We start from the raw sequence: 26198 nt of genomic DNA, 5'->3' as shown, positions 1-26198 counted from the left end.
AGTAGCACGTCAGAGTTTCTGTTGTAAATCCATCAGTAATCAAAGTTCCCTCAACACTTCAAACTTCAAAGTTTGACTCTCGACTAAAAACTACATTGCTTACGGCGAACTATATGTATTACATATTTGGCTAACGAGGGGTTTTAGCTAAAACATATGGCATTATTCAAGCTGAATATGCTAATTAGATAACACTATCATCCCTAGTATGAGCCTCATATTACGAATGATAACGACTAAAAGAGAAATAAAGTTGCATCAGCTCCATTTTCATGGTTAGAACATATTGCTCATTATTTTTTCTCTTCACATATTCTGACACGAGATGTGCAAAATACCAAATAGGGCATGACTAACCAATTATATATTGCCCTAGACTTATTATTTGTCTACAAGTTATTGCTTTGGCATTGACCAGTATCCTCCACCCGTGAAACAAAAGCATCTTTCTGGCGCTCTTCAACCTCCATTCCCTTTTTATTGTGTGCATTAACCCCCCCCCCCCCCCCCCCCCCCCCCCCCCCCCCCATTTCTCCATTTCTCTATTCCACATGAATCTAACAGCCAATAAACACCATTACGAACAAAACGTTCTGTCTTTTTCCACTTAGAGATCAGTGCCAAAACAACCTGATAGAAGTTGATTAAGAAAAGGAGGAGAACTAATAGTTGTAATTAATCACAGACAAGTATTGCATCAAGAAAGACAAAATTTGTTGCTTACATTAAGATATGATGGTTGTTTTATATAGCTTTGAAGATAACAAAAAAAACTATTCTACTTGCATAAATTAAGGAAACGTAATACTCCACTAAGCTATATAAAACAACCATCATATCTTAATGTATGATATATTTTATATATCACGTGAAGAGTGGAAGCTGAAGTTACTCCACTCTTCACGTGATGTAACTTCAGCTTCCACTCTTCGGTGATGTAACTTCGGCTTTCTAAGACGTGATGTAACTTCTTCAAACTTTAGTCTCTTTTATTCTCGTACTCCACTTGCTCCAACAATAGTAGCAAAAAGTCTCAAATGAACTTTTGTTGTTATAGGTTTTACGTGAACACAACTACAGTTTATACGTTCTTAATGCTAAATACTTTCATAGCTGTGAACTCAATATTCCAACTTTGCGTTGTTAAAACTCTATTGATACCACACACAACTTAACCCCAAAAAAAAAAGTTGATTTAGGGCTTGCAGATAACCACAAAACAAGGAAGCAAAGCTCGAGAGTTAAGCAAATAAAGCTCCTCAACATTAGTATACAAACCAACTTTACCCGCCAAAGAATCAAACCCATTCAACCCGCCCATCTCCTCCACATTCTCCACCGGCCTATGAACCCTCCCGGCGATCACCCGACACACGATCAACGCCTTCCTCTCCGTCGTCCCATCACCACCGTCCATTTCGATCGACTCAAACGCCCTCCCGCTAGTCGACGCCGTGAAAACCCCTATCCCGTTATTCATCTCCCGTTTCACCGAGAACCCGTTTCTTATTATCCGGCAAACGCAGCACTTCTCCGACGAGCAAAGGCTCGTGCACCCGTTTACCCCTAGAACGCACGAGACTGTGGTTCCGTGGAACCTGAGGAGCTCGTTTCCGTCGGCGATACATCTCGGGTGCTTCTTCTGTAGCTTGCTCGCTCTGTTCTTGACGGTGTCTCTGTACTCCTCAAATCTCGCTAGAGTCTTTTGCATGTTGTGCACTTTCAGGATACGGTCGATTCTCCCGCATTGGTTCTCTGTCTTTAACCAGCTTGTTCTGCATATCATCTCCACGATCTTTCTCGACGAATCTCCTTCCACGAGCTCTGTCACTGGCGAAAATGAAAATTTTTGGGTTGAAAGTTGCGAAACTTTATTGATAAAAAAAAAAGTTCGAAACTTTGTTCAGTTCAAAAAAAGAAAAAGTTAGAAACTTTATTCAGTTCAAAAAAAAAAGTTAGAAACTTTATGACGTAAAGTACGAAACTTTGTGTTATTACCGGCGTGTTCGGTGAGGTGATGAGCTTCTGCGTCTTCGAGTTTGCTAAACTTCTCGCCGCATTTATGGCAAGAAACAGAGGAATCGTCTCCGTTGACAACGGCGGAGTCTCTCCTGCTCTGTTTAAACGCTGCTCCTCCTCTGTCTCTCTCCGACGAGGCCTTTCTCGACGCTTGGCTCCTGTTTGAAGAGGAGTAATGCACCGGCGTTCCTGGTCTCAGAGTTCCCACGAACTCCCTTGCTCCGGTGGAGGAGTCTACGTCGCCGGCGGCGGCGGTGATCTTGAGCTCGGAAGTGGAGTTGCTGATGATGACCTCGTGAGTGATGGGATTGAGAAACTCGCTGCTTCCGATTGAACGAGGGCTAGAGCAAGTCGTCGGCTTTTCTAAGTGTCGGTTGCTTCCGTGGATTACGTCTTTGAGATTGGCTATGGATCTTGAACAACCGGACCGGTAAGTTGATCTCTTGGTTGTCTCTTTGCTTCTGGAACTCGGGTCGTGTACGTCGGTGGGATCAGATTTGCAGTGGAGAGATTTCTTGAGTGAAAACCAAACACTGGGTAGCTTTTTCTTCTTTTCAGTTCTTGTTCTTGAGCCTTCCATTGTTGTATCCTCTCTCTCCAATGTTTTGTCTTCTGATGGATATGAGAACGAAAGAAGCAAAAACGAAAAGAATGATTGAAATGAAATGTTAGATTGTGTTTCTGTTTTCAGTTTTTAAAAGGTCAAAAAGAAAGAGACACAACCATGAGTTTCTTTTGCTGTGTCAAAGATAAAAAAAAAAAAGATACGCTAAGTAAAAGTTTAAAACTATAATCAAGACGCAATAGTGATGGTACTTAGGTAGCTTAACTATCTATGGACCATATGTAGACACATCAGTGATCGTACTTAACTAACTTAACAATCTATGAGTTGGCGAGACAACGATGATCGTACTTAGGTAACTTAATTATCTATGGACCATAGATTGTCAAGTTGCTTGATACTATTTGACTCACGAGGCTATACTGTATATGATTTGGTTGTCTCTTGGCTAAAAATACAGCCTCACATTTCCCAACTGTATGCTTCCAATATTTTGCATAGTTTGAATTATATTTAGAATAGTGAAGTCTTCACATACTGTCAGACCAGAAGGACTCATCCACATTATGTTGTCCTCCGGACAACTATTTGAGTGAATTTTTTTTTTTTTGGAAATTTGATTTGCCAATTCCAAACAAGTACAAAACCAAATTTAACTGGTTCTCACATTATTTTTCAATACGACCAGAGAGCATGATTATTGGAGGTTTTTAGGGTGATGTTTTTATCGAAATATAAGAACTCGTCTCTTAACTTTTAACTAAAAAAGCTAAGAACTGGTTTTTGAATAAAAATTTTAAGAGCCGGTTCTTAACTTTTTTAATTAAAAGTTAAGAGACGAGTTCTTATATTCCGATAAGAACTCCATTCTAAGAATCCCTAAGAAGTTTCTGTATACACATAGTACCCTTAGAAAATGATCTGATTGAATAAATTTCCCATTATTTATGTAAACAAATAATGATTGTGTTGTGATTTTTACGTAGGCATCTCCACATCCCACATTAATGAACAATTTAATAAGTGTGAGATCCACCTATTTTTGTTTCAAAGGTTGGTAACATCATGGCCACCCACCACCACGCTCATGACATGCACCTTTTCGAATGTCTACATCCTGTTTTCTTCTGTTTGTTATCCATCCTTGGAGAAATTAAGCAAAAATTGTAGCTTGATTTTATGGTAAATGATAATCGGAATTCCTTTTTCTCGTAGAATGAACCAATATAATCACTTTTCTCGTAGAATGAACCAATATAATCACTTTAACAAGAATTGGTTACCCTTCTAAACAAAAGAAAAAGTTTATTGAATAAACATTTGTGCATCTGAGTTAGGATTGCACAAAAAGTCACCGACGATTTGAAATGAATAAGAATCCAATTAGTAGTGATGGAGTTTTAGTGGAACTGTAAAGGAATTTTGAGCGGTTAAAATAGGATTATACTATCAACAATAGTAAAAGCGATGGTACATTTGCTCATTTGGTTAGACGAAAATGTGACAATATCTTATAGTTTAAAACTGGGGATCAGTTTAGCTTCTGGTCCAAAACCTTCACTGAACAAAAATTGTCGTGTGAATGTTAACCAACCAAACTGCAAATAATGATTGTGATAAACTGATAATGATACAAAATTTGTTTGGATTCAAAGGCAAAAATAATAGAGCATGGACTTGACCCAAAGCAACATGGGCCAAAAATGTTAAATTAAAAGGTTATGCTACTTTGGGCTAAAATTAATAAGCCCAAATTAGCCCATGTAACCACTCACTGAAACAGTCCGAGTTCAAGAGAGACAAAAAGAAAGTGCCTAACCGAAGGAAACCAAATCGCATCCCTTAAATGAAAAACAATCTAACGGTCACAACTATCGATCCGTGCAGTGTCATATCATTGGTCAGGGATACTTATCAATACTCATGGCGGGTTTCGCTGTAACCAACTACTCGTTATTGTTATCGTCTCAATTACACGTCGTCCATATACTTTTCTTTGCCTTTAGGCCTGGGCATTTTACCCGGATCCGAAGACCCGAACCGTAACCGACCCGAAAATACAGGTTCGGCTCCGGGTTCAGATCCATGCTAAGTATCTATTGGGTCTTTTTTGGACCTGCGGGTCTCGGTTCGGGTCAGGGTCCTATCTGAGACCCGTTCGGGTACCCGAAGTACCCGCAAATAATTGTATATACTAGGTATATTTAGGTGATTGGGTATATTTTTGATATTTCGGATTTTTTTTAAGTTTTGGGTTTGGATTTTCGGGTATAATTGTAGGTTTTTGGTGAAATTTTAGATTTTTAGAAAATATAATTTGGGTATTCGGATAAAATTCGGGTATGTTTTGGGTTTTCGGATCCAATTCGGGTATTTCGGGTCTATTTCGGGTCGTAAATACCCGAACCGACCCGGATCCGAAATATACCCGAAAATTTTGGGTATTTTACGAGTTTTGAAATTATAGACCTGAACCGATCCGGACCCGACAAAACCCGATCCGGAATCGATCCGAAAAGTTATAGGTACCTATATGAGTCTAAATTGCTAGGACTCGAAGGACCCGGACTCGACAAAACCCGATCCGAACCCGACCCGAAGACCCGGATGCCCAGGCCTAGTTTGCCTTTCTAGAGAATTCAATCTTCTCAGCTGTAGTAGAGATGGCGGGTCGGGGTAAACAACTCGGATCTGGCGCGGCGAAGAAGGCTACATCTCGCAGTAGCAAGGCCGGGCTCCAATTCCCCGTTGGTCGTATCGCCCGATTCCTCAAGGCCGGAAAGTACGCCGAGCGCGTTGGAGCAGGAGCTCCGGTTTATCTCGCCGCCGTTCTTGAATACCTCGCCGCCGAGGTAAATCACAGACTCTTTTAATAGATATTGATCACCAATTTAGATTTGCTTCCTTGTTTTCGAATTTGATGATCTAGCGAAAGGTTTAATCTCGGGTCCGATTGAGGTTTCTTTAACGGATCTGTAAACGTGGGTTTGTTAATTTGGTGTGATTAATTTGTGTAGGTACTTGAGCTTGCCGGGAACGCAGCACGAGATAACAAGAAGACTCGGATTGTGCCTCGACATATTCAGCTTGCTGTGAGGAACGACGAGGAGCTAAGCAAGCTACTTGGAGATGTGACGATTGCTAATGGAGGAGTGATGCCTAACATCCACAATCTCCTTCTCCCCAACAAGAAGGCCGGTTCCTCTAAGCCTACCGATGAAGAAGATTAGGAGATCCTATGTGACAAAGAAGGTAACGCTGGAAAATGGTTTGATGTGAGAGCGAACAAGTAGTAGAGGACGGTTACACAACAGCTGTGTGGATCTAGTTGTAGTTGCATATGATATTTTGTTTCTGTTGTGTGAATATATGAAGAACCTTTCTTCTCTTTGTTTCAGACTCTACATGCTTTAGGGGTTCGTACTGTAATAATACTCCACTTTGTTGACTTATTGCAGTGTCTTGATGTTTATCCTTTTAAGCACCAAACTTATGTATCCAAAAACGTAACATTGTTGATATAGTTTTGCACACACACATTTTCAAGACTCGAACAAAGGAAAGACATCCAAACATAAACAAAAGAGAGTTTTGCACATCCACAATTGAAATATTAGAGAACACAGAGAAAAGACAGTAGTGCTCTTGGGATGATGGACCTAGCTAGATTCTTCATCAACTGTCCCACAAGTAGTGCTCCCCAAATATGGGTGCCATTTCTTCACCAAGTAATCTTAATGGCTTGAAACAAGGATCAAGAGTTTCTAAAGTAGAAGGATCATCCCATCTCAAATGTTTCCACCAACTTATAGTTCCTTTTATTTCCTTGATTCTTCCACAAGTTTTGGAGCTTATGGGCAAAGTATATAGCCGACCACAGTTCATGACTTTCACCTGTTCGAGACACTCCCAAGTCTCTTTTTCGTAGCAAACACTCTCCAGCTCTGGAAGATTTCTCAGTTTCATGACACGTAACTTTGGTAGGAGAGGTTCTTGTGGACCATCAATAGTTTGGCGTAGATTATGCAAGGAGTTACAGTCGCTAATTTCTATCTCCTCCAGGTTTGGCATAGTGAACATGTCTATCTCAACGAGTGTTTTAAGGTTATTGCACTTGCTGACCAGAAGTAGTTTAAGAGCTACCAATCTCAACCATAGCTGTGCTTGTAATTCCGAAAGGGATACAAAGTTAACTTCGTGCAGACCAAGTTCCTCCAGAAATGGAAGTGTGTCTGGACTTGTGGAGGATCCTTTGCTGGTTGCCTTCTCAATCCCACCACCACTAGAGTTGATACTAGTTTTCACAATCGTTAGAGATTTCAGATTCACGAATGTCTTGCTGCCAGTGACCAATTTCTTCATCATTCCTTGGAGCCCTTGACAACTGTTCAGTATTACAGAGGTTGTACAAGCCAAGAGCCACTCCATGGATACTTGTGATAAGTTGAGACCACTTATTGCTAGTGTCCTCTGATCGTGTATCATAGGCAAAACGTAGCTAAAGCCCACATTAATTTTGAAATTTCTTTAGACTTTGATCCAAGAAGAGTTGTTCTTCTTCAGAAAAGACGGCGAACAAATAAGACATATAGACAGCACCTGTAAACAGTCAAGGTATGCAATCTCTTCAACTGTTGCTTGGCCTTCTTGTTCTTCTCCTTTTACACTCCAATGGTAGTTACTTAATTTCATGTTTAGTGTCTCCAAACTTGATAACCGCGAAACAATTCTAGCTGGAATAGTTTTGAGGTGAACTGTTCCTGAAAGATCAAGGTGTTTAAAGCTCTCCAGCTTTTCTAGCCCTTTTGGGAATTCTTTGATACGGGAGCCATGTAGATCCAGTAGCTCAAGTTTAGAAAGAGTTTCTAGAGAAGGTAGTTCGGTAAGGTCTTAAGAAAAGAGAATGAAGTTTGGAAAGCTGCAAACAGGAATGGGGCAGGGAGTTCACGCGTGTCCCACTTAGATTCAAAATCCTAAGAGCTGGGAATGCTTGCAAGAACCCATCTGATGCTTCTTGTAGAAGATAGTTCTCCTGTAGCAGTAAGGTTGAGGCTTCCATGCAGTACTCTTCTGGTAGACGAGGGAGCCTCTCGGGCTTATTGTTCATCAAAGAAACCCATCGAAGAGAAGGAGAAAATTTGTCTTGTCTAATCTCTTGCAAACCTGTACTAGACAGGACAAGCGAATGGCAATCATCTTGTGAGGAAGACATAATCCATATTGCAAAATCTCGGACAACATCATGCATTTTAACGGTTTCACTGCGAGAACCATCTTCTAACAGGCACTAGTCCTTTAAGCTCTCCACAATTGTGATTCCTTCGTTCATGTACTCCTCGTGGGAACCTTGTTCCTCCATGAATCCTTCAGCTATCCAATACATCACAAGCTCCGTAACCTCAATGGAGTAGTCTTCAGGAAATAAAGCACAAAGAAGAAAACAAGATTTTGCTTGTCCTTCCAAGAAGTCGTAGCTCAGTTTCAAAGGCTGGTAGATCTTCTCTTCAATGCTTTTGATCCAAGGTACCGATCTACTTAGCTGATTCAAGGCGTGTTCCCACAACATGACATTTGGCTTTCCTCTCATAGCTGTCCCGACTGTTATGATAGCCAGGGGCAACCCGCCACATTCAAGTGAAAAGGCTTTTGCAATGGGCTCAATAAGATCTGATCTCGCTACCTCTCCTGCATTCTGGCAAAACAGTTCCCAAGCTTCTTCTTCGCACAAGCAATCCACCCTAACATCAAGATCTGTCCTCATACTACGACAGACTTCAAGAAACCTGGAAGTGAGAATGATCTTTGAACCCTTCTTCTCTTCTGTTCGTGGAATGCCCAGAAGATCTAAATCAATATCTTTCCACACGTCATCAAGAATAAGAAGGAAGTTGTTCTCTTTCTCAAGCCTCACATAGATCCTTCTTGCCAGCCTCTCTACAGTTTCTCCCAACCTGGTGTCGATATCCAGTCTCTCAGCAATCTGCTTTTGGACCGTTCTTGGATCAAAGTCTTTGGATGGTGTAGCAAAGATCACCAAGCCAAATGGTTGAGTTGCAGTCTCTTCATGAAGCTTATTGTTCAACGTCCTCACCAATGTCGTTTTCCCTACTCCACCCATACCCCAAATACCAATCTTCTGAACCTCACTGCTCCTCAAACCATCTATAATTTTACCCAACATATTTGAAGCCGTTGTTTGATGAAGTACTGAAACTCCCGGAACATGTTCAACTCTTTCATGTGCAGTAGCCGCAGCTATCATGTCTAAAAGATCTAAACCTTCCTTTTCGAGCATTCTAGCTTCGTTGAGAATCGTAACGAGTTTCCTGCTCAGCCTGGATTTCAAGGACTTACCACACGAAACCCGTTCCTCAAGTTTCGACCTTGCTTTAGTGATAACCTCCTCAGCATTTCTTTGCCACCCCATTATCTTGAGTCTAAATGGTTTATCTTTGTGGTCTTCATTTATGTTGCCCTTAAGCTCAACTAATCTCTCCATCACACTGTTAAGAGCTTGGACGTTGGATTTGAACCTTATGGCATTAACGACCCGGGAGCACATTGAGTCACACATGGGACGCAAAATCTCCCCCAAGAACGGGGACAAACACTCCATACCAGAGGTTTAATAGCAGATGTTCCAAAGAACCCCGGCACTTGAAGAAAAGCTAAAAGTTCTGCATTAGAAAAATAGCATTTCAATGTTTAGAAGTCTCTCACACACAATATTAAAACTAAATCTGTTTAATAAGTATGGTAATGATAGTGTTCGAAAGGAAATAAAAGAACTAATATTTTAATCATTTGGCAACAAGTATAATTTTCAAGACATGCGCCAGTCTTGGGAGACAGTGTTAGGGAAAATGGCGACATCTTGTTTGGGATTAGGGTTTTCACAATCACCCACGGACGCCGCTCCGACGAGAAGCTCTTCCTTCTCGCATGGAATGCAATTCGACATTGGCGGGATGCAACGGATAACGTCTCGTACATATTAAAAGGACATCATGATTGTCTCCTTCTTTACTAATCTGCTAGGTTCGAAGAATACAGACGACTCGGTGGAGCATATAGAATATAGATGCTCTCTCTCTTTGGTGGGCATTCTATCTTCAGCCGAAAATGAAATGATAAAAAACAAACTTTAGACTCGCGATGATTAGAGCCCCATAATCAGATGGGTTTTCTTTCCGCGTACCTTTTTGGATGATGCTTGGGAAATACTCCCTCTTTTTTTTTAATATAAGTCATTTTAGAAAAATTTGTATATTCCAAACTATATGACGTTTTCGGTTTTCTATGTAAAATTTATTAACATTTAATGTTATATGATCAATAATAATATACCTTCTATTTTATTCTTGGTTGATTTGTGGTTAGATAAATAATTAATGATGTTTTTGTTTAGAAAATATAAAAAATTAATGATTTTATGCCAGCACAATTATTCTGATCCTTAAATCTAAAGGCTATCTTGAGAATCTTTAAGAATATCTATCCAATACTGGTTTAACCTTCTTTTTCTTTAATAAATCCATTATACATTAAAAAAAAAAGCATTATAATAAATGCATTCACACTATAATAGACACGTGACAGCTTCACAATGATTTGATAATAGGGAAAATTGGCAAAAAAAGACACTCTCAACTCCGATTTGTCTCAATAAGATTTTCTCTAAGATTTTTGTTAGATTTTAATTACTATTAATACGATTATCTGCTTAGAAACTATAATATGAAACTATTGGTTCGACATGGCAATTATCTAAAATTCATAACATGAAAACAAACAAATAAGATGTATTTTTGGTTTTTACAGGAAAAAACCAAAAAATCAAACATTTTAGACGAATAAACTAAAATGAATATTAATTTAAAATAATAGTTATATTTTAGAAGATTAAAAACAGAAAAAAAAACTTAAGACCGAACCAATAGCCAGATTAAACAGATTTAATGCTTTTTACTAAAAATAACGAAACTAATAATCACTTCCCGCACAAGGCGCGTGTTACTACCTAGTTGTAAATTTGATTTAAAAATGAAAGTTTAGATTTTATAATGTGATTAACAAATAATACCTTCATCCCGAAAAAGATGACTGTTTTTTAAAAATTATGTTAAAAAATATTTTTTTTATATTTTCAATACACTTTTTAATCAACTAATAAAAAATTATAAACTTCAAAAACATCAATTGCATTTCTTAAAATTTTATTGATTTAGAAATATAATAAATATAATTTAGTCAAAAATATAAGAAATATAAAATTACAAAAAAATATGCATTAATAACTAAACTTTAATTTTTTTAATATGTGTAAAAACTCTAAATATTATTTTGAAACCGATAAATATAAGATCTTTAGGTTTGATTTCAAGTCAAATAAAGTAAAAAACATGGAAACAAAAACGGATGTCTCCTGATCAATTTCAAAAAAGGTGGTTGACAACTTTAATTGGATGTTGTTGTTAAATGTTCTTAAAGTGATGGTATTAATGATAAAATTTCCTACATCGGAAGTTAGAAATGATATTAAATAATATATAAAATAGATAAGCTAATTTATTTATCACTAATTCGTTTTATGTGAAAGACCATCTGATTTAACATAATATCAAACCATGATCAATGGAGGAGCCAGCCAAAAGGCTCACCGGGACAATATGAAATTTTAATATAAAATCATGGGGCACTAAAATGGATTTTAATACTTATTCATAATTTTTTCAAAAAACCAATGAAGATAAATTTTTCCCTAATAATTCATGTGGGACAGCTGCCCCCCCCCCTCTCACCTCTCTCATATGACTATGATCTATACAGTCTAATTTGATCTACATGGATGCGCTCCAAAATTGACCTATCAATCTTTTTCCGAACATTATAAGATTGACCGAAGGAAGAACCATCATTTCGACCATGCATATTAGTGACAAAGTCTCACATATCAGTAATTGGAAGAGACATTAATTAGTATATAAAATAAATATGTCAACCTAATTACCACTAGTTGATTTTAGGTTGAAAGCCTATCTATTTTAACAAATGACACATTTTTACTTTATTTTGTTCTTGTTTATTTGTTTTGTTGATTCTTAAGACAGACGATTGAGAAGTTGAAACAAAACTTTGTTGATTCTTATAATATTATTTTTAAAAAAATAAGAATCAATTAAACTAAAAATTCTAACAAGAAAATGAAATCACTGAAATTTTTTTGAACATTTTTTAGAAAATAAAATTAGATGTTGTTTAAAATAATAGCACGTAGTGAACCATTTGGAGATGATAGTATCAAAGAGGTTTGATCTATCAGTATAGTTATATGATCTAACGGTATAGTTAGACTAGACCTTCAATGTTTTGTAGATTTTTAAGGAGTTTTTGGTTTTCTTTGATAAAAAAATCATTTAATCACCCGTTAAACTTTAGAATAATCGAAAGCCAAAAAGAAAACTGCATCCATTTATGACTAGTCTATTCTGACACACTGTATAAAAAGCTTTATGAATGAATTGGCTTAAACTTACTTCTCAGATTTGCAAAAGTCGATATGTGGAAGTAACTTAATGAATACATGAGCGTTGTCAGAAAAGGGCTTACATGAGCGAGATTAATCATCCTTCATAACCCCATCTCCATTATTGCTAAATGGAAAAGAATGAAACTTATCACTTGTATAAAGAAGTTCTATGGTATACATTACGCGACGGCGACTTCTGTAAGCTTCCACAATACTTTTCAGAGCGGGAGTGAAAAACAAGAATCTCCACGTTGATGCATTTGTTTTTATTATAAGTAGGCCATCTACTCTGTAAAAAAAAACAGTGGAAAAGACCATAAAGGTCAATATTATGATCTGGACGATATTCTCGCTGCTGGTGCCTGGTGTTTAATGGTTTAATGGAAGTTGTATTGGAGGTATTGAGGTAATTGTTAAGGATTGCACAAATATCTACTTTGAAACAATTTGGGGTACAATTTTGTGAACCAAATATTATGTATTGATCCCAAATATGAATTTAATTTTTGTTAGTTCCAATGTATGTCTGGTCTCTCGTATCTATACGGTATGTCAATAGTGAATTAATGATTACTAGTTGATGCCCTGCGCAAATGCGCGAGTTTATTTTATGATGGTTTATTTTATGATTTTGGTAAAAAGATTTTAGATCTTAACAAACAAACATAATGGATAGAAAAAATAGTTATATACCAATTATTTTCTTACCCTTTCTTCTCACTTTTAATTTTTTATAGTGAAGTTTCTTGTTTAATCATTCTTATAATTGTAGTTGTAATAAAAATGACCTTATAACTATACTGAACCGAACCGGATTTTGGATAATTCGGTTTATTACTCGGCTAAGTACACAAAACCAATCACATATAAAATTGAATTCAGTTTTCAGTTATTATTTTAAAGTGCCATTTCTTTCATTTTTCAAAATTGTAAGGATCGGTTCGGTTAATGAAAACCGAACAGTCAACCGATCTTAAAAAATTAAAAGAAAATGAAAAAAAGTTTGTCACCCAAGTGTCTAAACCAAACCTAATTTCTCTTTTTGTTTTGTTCTCTGGGTATAGCCGTCTCTTTCTTTTATTGCATCTCCTTCTTTACCTCAGACTATTGCTTCATCTTCTTCTTCATCTCATCTCATGCTTCTTCTTCCTTTGTTGCTGCGTTTCTTCTCTTGATCAATTAACACATATTTTTTTTTCATCTCTTTTTTTTAAACGAAATTATATTAAAATATTAACCCAAAAGGGTATCTGAATCTTACATTCCGGCACCGGAAAAACGTTTGCAAGACCAACATAACGAGGATTAGACAAGACATCGAAACAAAAAACACAGCAAGATCTACGACCCAAAAAATCTAAAGAGAGAAGATACTCAAGCGAGGGTGAGAAGAGCTAGCAAGGAGCCTCAACTCTGACGAACACTGATGGTTAGCGGATCCGACGCCACCGCAGACGTCATGACAGCCGGTGTGTTCGAAATCGACCATGGATCCATCTACGATTATTCTTCTCAGAAAGAGCCACGACTCTCGAACGCCGGCAACTACATGAGACACAACTCTCGAACTTCCTCCGCCAAGCTCCACTGTTGCTCCGCCGTCACAACCGTCTATGGCCACCGCGTACAAACACTAAATTCCACCATTCAAGAACTCTTCCGCCTCTAAGAGGGAGATGTCTCGGGTAAGTAAGACGAAAACAAAGGAGATTTTAATAATGATTCACGTTTGATCATGTGTAGTCATAGTCCCTTTATAATAATGATATTATCTTAAGTCGCTTAAGGAGAAGAAGAGTATTTAAGTTTCTAGGTAACAAGAGAAGAATGAGGAAATAGTTTGATGTTCGATTAAACAGAAGAAGAAAGTGACGTGGAGAGACAAAATGTTTTGATTGGTTTTCACAGTTTTTTTCATTTAATGACATGTCAATCCCTCATGCATTTAAAAATCTGATGTGTCATGCTGTGGAGAGAACCTTGCTTCATTATTGTGTTGATTCTAATTGTAGTTAATCATGAATTTATATACAAAATCAAATAATCTTGTGCATGCATCTTTTTGTAAGAGAACCAACACATTAAAAATAGACTGAAATTCTCAAATCGATCTTTAAAATTACAAAAGATACTACATCTATAGCTCTTCTACATTTTATAATATAAAACTGACATATGGCAATATGTGCTGATCCAAAATATTTCATCCCAAATCGACCTAACACAATATGATTGCATAATATACATTCTTAACAAGCTTAATCATGATATCAAAGCTCTCGTCCTAAACTTAATACATGTACAAGAGTCGAGATAAGTAAGATATGGTGATATATAAAAACACATGATATAAAAAATATAATTTGGTTTGTACTGATTTTTCCTAAGGTTTTGACGATTTATAATGGGTTTCTCTGACTAAAGATTCTTTGGTTTTAGTTTAAGAATATAGATTTGGAGAGATTGTATAAAAAGAAAGCGTGAAGATTTATGATTTTCATATATTATTGGTTTTACTTCTAAATGATAGGTTATTCTTTTGTCCAGTACGTGAAGAAGAATCGAAACTCATTTTTAAAACTGGATTTAAATAATCTATATTATAATAGTTCAGTATGCGTCGCCTTTGGCTGATTAGGGTTGTCGTCTCCTTCCTCTTGCACTAGAGTTCAGTTTTCTTATGAACTCCAATAATAATTTATTGTCTCGAAAAAATAGAAGTCGATCGAGTATCTTCTCTGCAAAGGAGTGTCAACAAGTGATGGATGAGCAAGAATCTTCCGGAGGTAATCATGAGATATGTTTCCTCTTTGTCGATTTAATGAGTTCATGCTTCTGTTACGTAAAATATTCGTGCTGATATGCACATATGAGTGCTTGAATTTAGTTACTGGATTTTGACGGATTCAGTCTAGCTTTGTCAATTGGGATTTATTTTTCCGAATGATGTTTGTTAATCAAAAGGCTGAGTTGATTTTCACTATTGTTTGATTTTTTTTTTGAAATGTCTGACAAGTTTGGTTAATTCTCCATCTCTTTTTCAGGTTAAGATCCTTCACTGGCTAAATCATCTACTTAAATCTTCCATGGTAAATACTTGAGCGATTATCTAAACAGTTATTTGGCTATCTCTTTTATCGTTTTGAATAAATGTTAAATTGATTCAAGACGAAACCTGATTTACAAGATATGTGACTCTGTTTTGAGTACTCTCAAAGTCTCGTCGTGAAAATAAAGACAAATGAAGCGCGTATAGGAAAAAAAAAAGTTGAGATATTTGAATGCTGAAACTCCATGGCTGTCGCAAGCTGAAACTGAAGCTGGTAATCGGTAATCTGGAAGAGAACCACATCTCCATGGATTTCTCAAGCCTTTTGTTTCCATTTCCTCGAACATAAGAGACTCTTTTTCGAATCTGTTAATTTGGCTCTTTTATATTTAATTGTTTCTGATTATCATCTTTTTATTGTCTCACGTAGAAGATGATAATCATAGCGTAGCTGTTTCCTACATCGGCTCTTCAACACAGGTCCCAAAGCTTAGCTCTTTCCTTTCATGGGTCAACAAAAATCTCATACTTTTGTTGTTTCTCCAGGTCAAGAACTGTTCCTGTGATAGAGGAGGGACCATGCGAGCAAAGGAATCAGTTGTTTACTGTTTTAGGGTCTCTCACTGATCCAGAAGAAGAAGAATCAAAGGACTCCTCAGAGGTTAACTCAATGAGAAGTTTGGTATACAATGGGGAAAAATGTAGCTTTTGGAGTTGATACATAGGTGATATAGTGAGAAGAAAGCTAGAGACTTTAGGCTGTGATAGCCAGCATGAGGAGAGTTCCCAGTACAGTGCTGAGCCACATTGCTACTCTTCCTTCTAGCTGGTTCAAGGCATTTACTCCGTTCTGTAAAACCAAAAATTAAAGATTGTTATATAATTCAGTTTGGTGATAGTGCGTTTCTTTTTAAAGATTGTAGTTTAGTAAGAGAGTGTTACCACGTTCTGAAATGGTGATGGTGCTGGAGACGTGTCATGGGAATCTGTTAGAACTGGAGGAGATGGAGGGCTTGGAGGAGTGGGTGCTGGAGTTGGGGCATGGTGATGCCTCTTGTGTTTGTGCTTTTTCTTGTGCTTGGTAGGAGCTGGTGCTGGTGGTAGAGTTATTGGTGTAAGCGCTAGAGGCGGTGAAGCTGGTGGTGGAGAAGGTGATGCCGGTGGGGGAGAGGCCGGTGCAAGCGATGGTGAGACGATTGGAGCTGGCACAGGCGGGGTGCAAGCGATGGTGAGACGGTTGGAGCTGGCACAGGCGGGCTTTGTGGTGGTTGTGGAGGCGGAGCTACTGGGCTGATAACTGGTGCAACCTTTGGAGCTGGTGGTGGTGAGACGGTTGGTGTAACTGCTGGTGGAGGTGTAATCGGAGATGCTGGTGGCGGAGTAGCTGAAACGGGTGGAACAACTGTTGTTGGAAACGGGTGGAACAACTGTTATTGATAGTAGGTAACATATTTTTTAAAATTCACTTATTGTGCATGATTGTAAGCTGGCAAAAGATTCAGTCTATGGTCTTGCCTATGACGTTGTCATACCCTTGCTTCAGCATCTAGCAATTATGTACTAAATTAAGAACAACAGAAGCAAAATTTTAAATGAAAAGTATTTTATTTTATTTTTAATATAAACAAATGTTTGAAATATTTTTATTTCAGTATTTAGCGGATGTACATGCAGTGAAAGGAGAGCAAAACGAGTATAAAACTTAGAAGAAGAATGAAGATGGTGAACAAAACACTCAAACACCATCAATGATCATAAGAAGAGAAATGTTTAAAAAGTGGGAGACCGTTGGAACCTTCAGAAGAAGATACCAAGTTTCTTTTCACTATGAAGACGCTTCATCCCAAACCTCTCAGAGAATCAAGAAATGCATGAAAGTAGAATTTAAGTACGTGGTGGGGTGACACGAGGAGACTGTCAAATTTTACCATTCGCACGTTCACTTTCGTTATATCACTTTCGTTTTACACAAAACCAACATGTTTGATAGACTAACTTTTATAAATAAATGCTAAAAATCGATTTAAAAAAGGAGATGGATAATGCCGACTAACCAAATCGGAACAAAAAGCAAAAGCACGGGTCGAAGATCCCTAGTTCATTGAATAACACTAGATTTCAAAATATAATTTATAATCATCATTCAAATAATAGATAGTGTTTAGACTTAAATTCTATTAAAATATATGGTTGAATAACACTACTTTGGTAAAATGATTTTTCTTTTTTTTGGCCAAGAGTAAAATGATTATCCTAGTTGTCGTTATAATCAACTGATTACGGTTTATATACAAAAAATCAAATAATCTTGTGCATGCATCTTTTTGAAGAGAATCGACACATTTAAAATAGACTAGAATTCTCAAACGATATTTTAAATCACAAAAGATACTACTATCTAAGCTCTTTTACATTTTATAATATAAAACTGGCATATTTATGTGCTGATCCCAAAATTTTCATCATGTGTTTTTGGATCAAAGAAAACGGTAATTCAGGTAAATCCAATAAATCAACTTTTCTGAAAAGAATCTGTAGTCTGAAACGCCATGTTGCCGACGTATAGTATTTTACCTACACATGCTGTTAGTTTTTCTTCCTAAACATGGTGTTAGTTTTTTTTTTTTTTTGGTAAACATGTTAAAGTATTATTACCATTTTTAATTTGTGACAGAAAGTTACATAAGCGGATGATTAACTAAATAGAACAAGAAACTAATCTAAACAACACTACGCTAAAACTATGCTAACCCACCCTTACCAACGACAAACGCACGGAGCAAGACAGGAAGACAAAGCTAGCGAGCTAAAGCGAAGCTGTCTCTGAGCCACAGCAGCTCACAATAGGTGGTCTACATATCACAAGGAGACACCGGACCCGGTAGAATGCGGCTTGCCTAGAGTCCGGTTCTGAAGGATGACCTCAACACAAAGAAGCCAATACAAACATTGACAGCTTCACCAGGCGACTGCTAACGAAGCAACACGACAGACCACACAAGACGATGAGCCGCAAGGAAGAGCGATTATTCAGGAAGGAGAACCCGCCGGAAGTGCCACTCCACCGCACCTGAAACCAAGGAGACAGATCAAACCAGCACCTTCCCCAAGAGAAAGGTCAGAGACACGCCCTAGATCAAGCCTCCGAGACTGGATGGAACCGCACGCGCCGCCACAGAGCACAAGACCGCAGTTGACAAATCCACAAATCCTAACTCCACGCGCCACTACCACGGAGAACCCGAAGCAGATAACCTTAGACCAGAGCCGATGGCCTCACCGGAAGAGACACCACGAGATCAACTGACAAGTCTACAGAAACCAGGAGAGGGAAGAGAGCCAAGACCGAGGAAACACTCCCCTGTAGATGGTAAATTCGACCATCCCTCAAGGTCCGAAGAACAGACGGCCCGGCCCACATGAAGCGGAGCATCGGCTCGGCGCGGCGGCTTGAAGGGTCGATCTCTCGGCGTAATGTGAGAGAGCTTTCGATGGGCTTCTCGACTAAACGCCCCGAGGAAACGACTCCACGAGACATCGTGGGCTTCTCGGCCCAGCGAGTTAAAGCCCACAGAGACGACACAAACTAGGTCACGGAAGAGCGTGAGGTCAGCTATAAAAGGGGAAGGAAAGAAAACGTAAGAGGGATCCGAAATCACTGATACACACTGGGCGTCCAGATTAGGGTTTTACTTTTGTTATCTCGCCTTGTCGTATTTCTCCGGTAAAGCCTTCAAGGCTCTGGTACCTTTCTTTTCACGCATCTCCTTTCCTTGTAACCGACGAAACACTCTTCCGACCGTTAATAAGACGTCTTTGCTTAAACCCACATCTAAAAACTGAACGTTCTCTCGTTCCGTACCGTTTCCCGATCAAACAGTTGACCGCCACCGTGGGACCTTTAGAAAAGTAATGTCGACAAGATGGCGACGAGTAACGACGGCTCTTCCTCTGGAGAAGATCGTGAAGCCGCTGAAGTAACGCCAGCGTCTTTCCCTGTGACTCCGACACCACTCCAACCCGCTTCAATAGAAACTATCATGGCGCGCCTTGCGCAACAAGATGCGGCCCAGAAAGCGGCGACCGACCAAATCGCAGCACTCGCAAAGATCTTAGCCCCCCTCGCTGCGAACGTGGAAGCTTCGACGGCGCAGTACCGAAGACATCTGTTTAACACAGAGAGAGCGACTGGTGCAGCACCAACGCAGACTACCAACCAAGATGTCGCCGATGATGACGTGGCCCAAACCCCCGTAGGTCTTGATGCGCAGACGATAAACGAGCTCGCCGCGCTGAAACAGTCGGTGCTGGATATCAACTGTATCAGCCGCACTACCATATGCCAAGAGACGAATGGCCGCGGTACACTTTTGAAGGGGAGAGAGACTAGCCCTTCCGAGAGCATCTTTCTTTTATCGAAAGAAATCAACTTCATTTGAGAGTCGAAGAACGATACGCATGAACAATGGCCTGTTCATTCTAAATCGACGCCGGAAAAGATTATCAGGGTAAGTTGGAGTTTCACTGAAATAATCGTTCCATAAACGGACATTGCCTTCTTCACGATTTCTTTCAATATGAATTCGTTTTTTCCTTCTTTTCCTTTCTTCTCCTTGATCACCCGAAGCATTGGTCAAATTCTCGAAAGATTGATCAAAATGTTGATCATGATATTGATCAAAATATTGATCAAAACTATCATCATCTACTCCCTCAAAAGTGTTATGGGAAGAAGATGTCATTTTCGTTGGAAAAAAAATTGATTACTTCGTGAATAAAAAGAGAGATGGTGAATAAATGAGAGATGGGTGTTGTAGTGTTTGCGTGAGATTGGTGTTGAGAATGAATAAAAGAGAGATGGTGAATATATGAGAGATGAAGAGATTGTTTGTGTTGTAGAGTTTGCAGTGATGATATTGTTTCCACAAACCAGAAGAGAGAAGAGATGGTGTTGTAGAAATGTGATTTTGTGATACAACAATTATATACATCATTGAAGATCTCGTGACAAAATAATACATTGAAGACGTTGTGACCAAGAAAAAAAAGAGACAAGAGACTCTAATCCGTGACACAAGCAGACAGAAGACAGTCTTCCACGCTCCATGACAGCTCGTCCGTGACACAAGCAGACAGAAGACAGTCTTCCACGCTCCATGACTGCTCGTCCGTGACACAAGCAAAGAGAAGACACATATCAGCCAAGACCTGACATAAAGAAGATACAAAAATGAGTGTTATGATCAAATAAAACAAAGAGAGTGTTATGATCAAATAAAACACAAGCACAGATCAGCCATAATAATCATTGAAACAACAGAGAGTTCTTATATCATCCATAACAAGACAACAACAACATACATATTCAGTTCCAGAAAACAGAGAGTTTTTAAATCCAATAAGACAACAACAACTTAGACTTGATCTTAAACTAATTAGACTTAGAAAACATTAACTTAAATGCATAAACTTAGATTAAGACAACAATTCAGTTATGAACTTCGACTTCAGCGCTGCCTCATCCTCAGCTAACGGTTCTGTTTTTGCCAATAGGTTATCCAGCAGCTTCATCTTCAAAAGCATGTCCCTCATAGCCATATCCTCCTTCTTGATCTTCCACATCCTCTGATACTCAGTCTCTGCCTTATTCTTAGCAAGCCCCTTTGATGCCTTCACACCCGGGGGACGAGTGGCTACTTCATCAGTTTCATCATTCATGGTTTCAGACGCATGAGAGGTTGAGGAATGCGCACCATCATCAAGCTTCCTCCTCTTTCCGCTTCCACCGGCTTTGCAAGTATAAAGCTCACACCATTTCTGATCGTTTCGAAGCTCCTTCCAAGCATGCTCAAGGTTGAATTTTTTTTGGTGGTTGTTGAAGAATATCTCATGAGCTAGTTTGAGAATATCATTCTCATTTTGACCGCTACTTCTCTCTCTACTCGCAGCTTCGTAAGCCCCACAAAACTTGTTGACTAGATCATTGATCTTCTGCCAACGGTTCTTGCAGTGGGTCGCCTCTCTGACTTCATAGCCTTGTACCTTAGGGCTTGCGGCGAAGTATGCTGCGACCCTTTTCTAGAAAGCCCCGGATTTTTGCTCATTCGAGACCACAGGGTCTTTGCTTGTATTAAGCCACGAGCTGATGAGCAGAACGTCATCTCCTGGCGTCCATTTCCTCCTTTCTCGATGCCCTGCAGGAGTGCTGTCGCCAAAGTTGGAATCTTCACTCGGTTGGGAGCCAAAAAGAGGGACTTGTGATGAAGATAAGTTGAGACTATCTTCAGACAAACCAAAGACAATGTTTTGTTGACTGGTAAGCAGTTCAACAAACTTTGGCGTTTGCCTATATGGATGAGAATCCATACCCGAGGTTGATTAAAAGAAGAGAGGAAGACAATAACTCTGTTTTTAGATAGATGGAAGAGAAGAAGAGAAGAAGAAACAATTTATAGAAGAGAAGAAGAAAGACTTTGTCTTTAATAACACACCCAACCAAAACGAGGTGACATATATCTAACACACATTCATAACACTTCAACTCCATTTTTATCTAACCATTTATTAGCAACCATTCACTAACGCTAACCTAACCATTTATTACAAAGGAATAAATTCAGAACAGATACACAATCATCTCTATGAGAACCATTTCTAACACAATCATTTATTACAAACTAATCTAACACACATTCATAGCGATTACAATTCGAAATTAGCCTCAAAGCGAACCATTACTCAACAACGACCTACCAATCTATTCACAGAACCTTTATCACACTTTCAATCAATTGAAAAGATCAAAGGAATATGATTTACCTGTGTTGCGATTGTAGTTCTCTTGTTTGAGGAAGCTTCATGTGTCTTCAACGATCACCATCTCGCAAAGTCAGAAAAAAAAATCCAAACAATCAGAGATCACATATAAATTCATCACGAAGTTTAAACAAATACAAGAGATTGAATCAACAGACCGGTAACAACACAAAAAAAATCCAAAACAAATTAGAACAAGCACAATCTAAGACAAATCTAAGACATGCATGAAGGATTCATAACTAAAAATTAAAAACAAATCGTTGACTTACCTTTCGATTAAGAGATGCATGAAGGATTTGGAATTGGAGTCGACGATCTAGATAGAGAGGCAGAGGCTTCGAGTAGAGGAACCGAGCGACACGTCCAATGATTCATCGTCGACGAGAGATCAACAAAGAGATTCGGAGTCTTCGACGAGATTTCACGACCTTGAGGCGGAGCCACCGAGAGAGACTCCGATGGTGTCATCATCGAAGAGAAATCAAGAAGGAGAGGCGGAATCGCCGATTGATTCATCCGGCGGGAGAGAAAGAGATGAGAGAGATAGAGCGATTGACCTTCTTCCTTTCGTGAGAGCGATAGAGAGGAGAGAAAGAACACGAAAGAGAGAAAGAGATGAGAGAGATAGAGTCGAGACATTATGACGCGTGCCCCTAAGCGTCGTCGCTTCTGGCGCTCAATTAAGCGTCGCCGCTTCGCTTTACACTTATTTTTTCCTTTTTTAATCAAAATTATGCTAAGCACCGACATTAAGCACTCCCTATAATCATAGTCTAAGGGACATGTACGACTCCATTGACCAGACTAAACTATATAATACTTAAGTTTATTGGATAAAGAGTGTGACTGGGTAACCACTTTAGAGTAAATATTTTAAATATTCTATTCTATCTTCAGCTCAAATTGAGCTGTAAACTGGGTGGGCTGTCCGATGGGCGTCCATGTCCACATACATTTGAGCTTCCACTAATTATGTCAATATTTCCAGGTGGGCTTTAAGTGGTCAGAGTTTGGAAACCAATTTATCTATGGGTTTTTATGGAATTGGGCAATGAGGACTTGAACGGCCCAATAAAGAAAAATTTCTAGGGTTTTCAATTTTGGGGAAAAATTAAAAAAATTTCATTTCTCTCTTTTCACGAAACTGGGCGAGTCGGCGTCTCTTTTGGCGATTGCGACGATGACGAAGCTCTCTGTTCTCCTCTTGTCCTCCGTCTGTTTTCCACTTCTCCTCCTGTCCTCCGTATGTTCTCCACTTCTTCTCCTATCCTCAGGCCGTTCTCCACTTCTCCTCCCTTCCTCCATCTGTTCTCAACTTCTTCCTGTGACTCCGTCTGTTCTCATCTTCTCCTCCGGTCAGTTTCCATCCTTTGGGTTTGTTCATATTGATGATTTTGTTTGAGATCTGAGTTGGGTTTTTTTTTATCTGAGATGGATTTTTGTTTGTGATCTGCGAATCTGAGATTGGGTTTTATGAGATTTGAGATAGGTTCAAGTTTACTGATCTGAGTTTCCTATATTTATAAGATTTTTCTCGTCACTTCTAAGATAAAAGGATCTGTACGCATTCAGTTTGTTTGTATCCGTTCTTGTGTAGATATGGATTGATTCTTTGAGTTTCGTTCTATCCATTTGTATTGTGTTTATGATGCTATTTATGATGCTATTTATGAACTGATGATATTTAAGTATTTATGAACTAATGCTATGTACCGATGTTATTTGTGTGATCTTTGAACTTATGTATTGTTGTACTTATGAATTTATGGATGAATTTTAATCTTATGAATTTATATTTGAATTTTTTTAGGTTTATAGATTGAAATTCAAAATATTCTTATATGATCTTTAATGGACCCCATGGCAGCCCATATAAATATGGATGTTAGTGGATTTGGGCCTTAATGAACATGGTCCTTAATGGTAATGGTCATTCTTTGTCCACAATTAATAAATGGACAAACGGATATGGGCTAATGGACATGGTCTCGTCCAGTTTAGAGCTCTAAGCTCAATACTTACCAATCAGGAAAAATTCAGAAAAGATTTTCAGCTGAACACAGCTGTATACAGCAGAAATTGTCCCTCTTATTTTAAGAAACATTTACGTCTAGGGTCACTTTCTACAACGTTAATTACTCTCACTTGCGCCACATGTTTACCAATCACACCCAAAATCATTTGTTTAAGATTGAGTGATTAACTAATTCTAGGAGGATAAACTCACATCATCCTTGTTTAATTAGTCAAGAAGCTTAGAATTGACTCACGTTGACTCGACTGATTCTAATTGTTTTATAAATGATGTTATTCAACTGATCGTCTAAAATCCTTAAATCACTACCAAGCATTCAAAACTAATTTTACACTTTTGTTAGTGTGAAGAAAACATCAATCCACCAAACTGTGCACGCAACATAATAAAATGATAAGATTATATATTAGTTGCAAAGGTCACCAGCAAACTTATGAAGTAAACAAGGCAGAGAAGGTCAATCTTAAAGAGATAAAAGGTGTGCTGTGTCTTGAGATTTCTTACAAGAACCAGTAGAGCCGTCAAGATGTTCCAAACACATAAATTTGAGTAGCCAGTAAACTGGTCAGAACTGATGTTAAAGAGTTGCTATTACGTATTTTGATTTTCTTCCCTCAAATGTGATCATTGTAACCAATCTCACACAATAATTAAAAATAGGCAGAGAGTCTCAATCTGAAAAAGAAAACAAATGGAGTACTTACAGGTTACAAGTGAGTGTGCAGGCGCTTCAAGAGTGGTTATGAAACTCTCTATATTCCATTGTGGCTTCAAAAGTTTCCACATCCATAAATTCCTCTGTTTGGCGTTGGAGAAGTAAAGTAATAGCTTTCCCTTAGGACTGGCATCTCTTGAAGGACACAATAGAGAATCATCTTCCCTTTCAGCTTCTTTTATGTCTAAAACCTTTACGAGGAAAACAGAAGGTCTGAGTGACTGTATATGTTGACAATAGTAACTGAAAGAAAAAGCTAGCTTCACAGAGGAATAGTTAAAAAAAAAAAAACTGAATGAAGTCTCCTGTAAATATGCATAGAACCGATGTACAAACGTATAGACATGGGATTACTAACAGAGTCCTCAACTCTGTAAAACTATATACCCGTCTACGGATAAATCCCTATTTGTGCTAATCCTTGCCTTGGACTGACAGCTAATTAGTGATGCAGTGGTCATATGCAGGTGGAATCAGATATAAAAAAAAAAACAATACTAACAAGAACTGTGCCATGGTTTAGATTCCAGAACAGGCAAAAAAAGACATGGTCTATAACATCAAAAACAAACCAAGGTAAGTGAGAAGCTCGAGCTGAAAATTGTGACAGAAATGATAAATGATGTGTGGATGTCTCCACATTGATCCAATTTCTAGCAAAACGTATTATATAACTGACATCAAACTGAAAACCCCCAGACAATAAAATGCAGGACAAACGATAAATAAACATCACATACCTAACTGAAACCTACTTCCCCATGGACACCTAGAATCTTTCAGGAAACAAATAATCAGTACAAAAACAGCAACCTCAGTGCCCGAAATTTATCTGACTTTCATCACGGACAACATAAAAGTATATAATCCAAAGCAGCACGAACAACTAGCTATATGCTTGCATTTCGAACCTAGAAAGAAAGGCAGAAACAGTACATACCATTTGCTCATTGACCCGTCCCTTGGCGCCATAGAAATTCTCGTCTTTTCCTGAACTCTGTTACTATTGAGAACACTGAAAGCAAAATCACCCAGGGATATAAACAGCTACTGTTTTGATATCCCCTTAGCATCGTTCCAAAAGGCTTCTTATCTAATCAAACCCCTACACGATGGAGTAAACAGTGGCTAAATTGCGGAAAGACTAGAGCTTTTTAATCAGACTCTTCCCCCAAAATTCGATCAAGTTTGAAAATTTTAACCAAAAACTCTCGACGACTATGACTGAAATTCCAGAACTTAGAGCTAAGAAATTGCGATTGTTGCCACAGGCAATTTAGAGAGCCCACCACCACCTCACGGGACCATTAGAGAATCTGAAACAGCTTTTGCGTTTTTCTTTTTCATTGATTTCACATGAAACTGTGACGACACATTGCGAGAGAGCATCTGAAACAGAATCGATAAAAAGTACACGATGTTTAGTATAATACAGTGAAATCCATTCAGAGTATTAAAATGTATCTA

At 38.4% G+C, this 26198-nt stretch overlaps 2 protein-coding genes, 1 long non-coding RNA gene and 2 pseudogenes across 3 annotated transcripts; 1 reads left to right on the top strand and 4 right to left on the bottom strand.

The window, feature by feature from the left end:
* Positions 1-1109: 1109 nt before the first annotated feature.
* LOC106376081 lies at positions 1110-2795 on the bottom strand. The gene is made up of 2 exons (XM_013816130.3): positions 1999-2795; positions 1110-1830 (listed from the first exon to the last, which is right to left on the bottom strand). Exons 1-2 carry the CDS (start codon positions 2597-2599, stop codon positions 1196-1198), a joined length of 1236 nt encoding a protein of 411 aa, XP_013671584.1. The 5' UTR covers positions 2600-2795; the 3' UTR covers positions 1110-1195.
* Positions 2796-5143: 2348 nt separating this feature from the next.
* Positions 5144-6036, top strand: LOC106376083 (probable histone H2A.3). Its single transcript, XM_013816131.3, has 2 exons — positions 5144-5436; positions 5602-6036. Exons 1-2 carry the CDS (start codon positions 5248-5250, stop codon positions 5812-5814), a joined length of 402 nt encoding a protein of 133 aa, XP_013671585.1. The 5' UTR covers positions 5144-5247; the 3' UTR covers positions 5815-6036.
* A 38-nt stretch (positions 6037-6074) lies between these two features.
* LOC106376074 lies at positions 6075-13957 on the bottom strand (annotated as a pseudogene).
* A 1959-nt stretch (positions 13958-15916) lies between these two features.
* LOC106360525 lies at positions 15917-18700 on the bottom strand (annotated as a pseudogene).
* A 1397-nt stretch (positions 18701-20097) lies between these two features.
* Positions 20098-26154, bottom strand: LOC106445701. Its single transcript, XR_001288531.3, has 4 exons — positions 25672-26154; positions 24721-24922; positions 21982-22042; positions 20098-20370 (listed from the first exon to the last, which is right to left on the bottom strand). It is a non-coding gene; the product is annotated as an uncharacterized LOC106445701 (long non-coding RNA).
* Positions 26155-26198: the final 44 nt, after the last annotated feature.

Source organism: Brassica napus, chromosome C1 (genome assembly GCF_020379485.1).
Source record: "Brassica napus cultivar Da-Ae chromosome C1, Da-Ae, whole genome shotgun sequence".
Classification (NCBI taxonomy): Eukaryota; Viridiplantae; Streptophyta; class Magnoliopsida; order Brassicales; family Brassicaceae; genus Brassica; species Brassica napus.
Note: the sequence above shows the minus strand (reverse complement) of the source record. Positions and strands in the feature narration are given on the sequence as shown.

What these genes read in the sequence shown, in the direction of transcription:
- LOC106376081 (XM_013816130.3), bottom strand. Translation starts at nt 2,599, where the DNA reads ATGGAAGGCTCAAGAACAAGAACTGAAAAGAAGAAAAAGCTACCCAGT. An exon ending in TCACCTCACCGAACACGCCG is followed by an intron (nt 1,831 to 1,998) that starts GTAATAACACAA and finishes CATTTTCGCCAG; the next exon opens with TGACAGAGCTCGTGGAAGGA.
- LOC106376083 (XM_013816131.3), top strand. Translation starts at nt 5,248, where the DNA reads ATGGCGGGTCGGGGTAAACAACTCGGATCTGGCGCGGCGAAGAAGGCT. An exon ending in TTGAATACCTCGCCGCCGAG is followed by an intron (nt 5,437 to 5,601) that starts GTAAATCACAGA and finishes TAATTTGTGTAG; the next exon opens with GTACTTGAGCTTGCCGGGAA.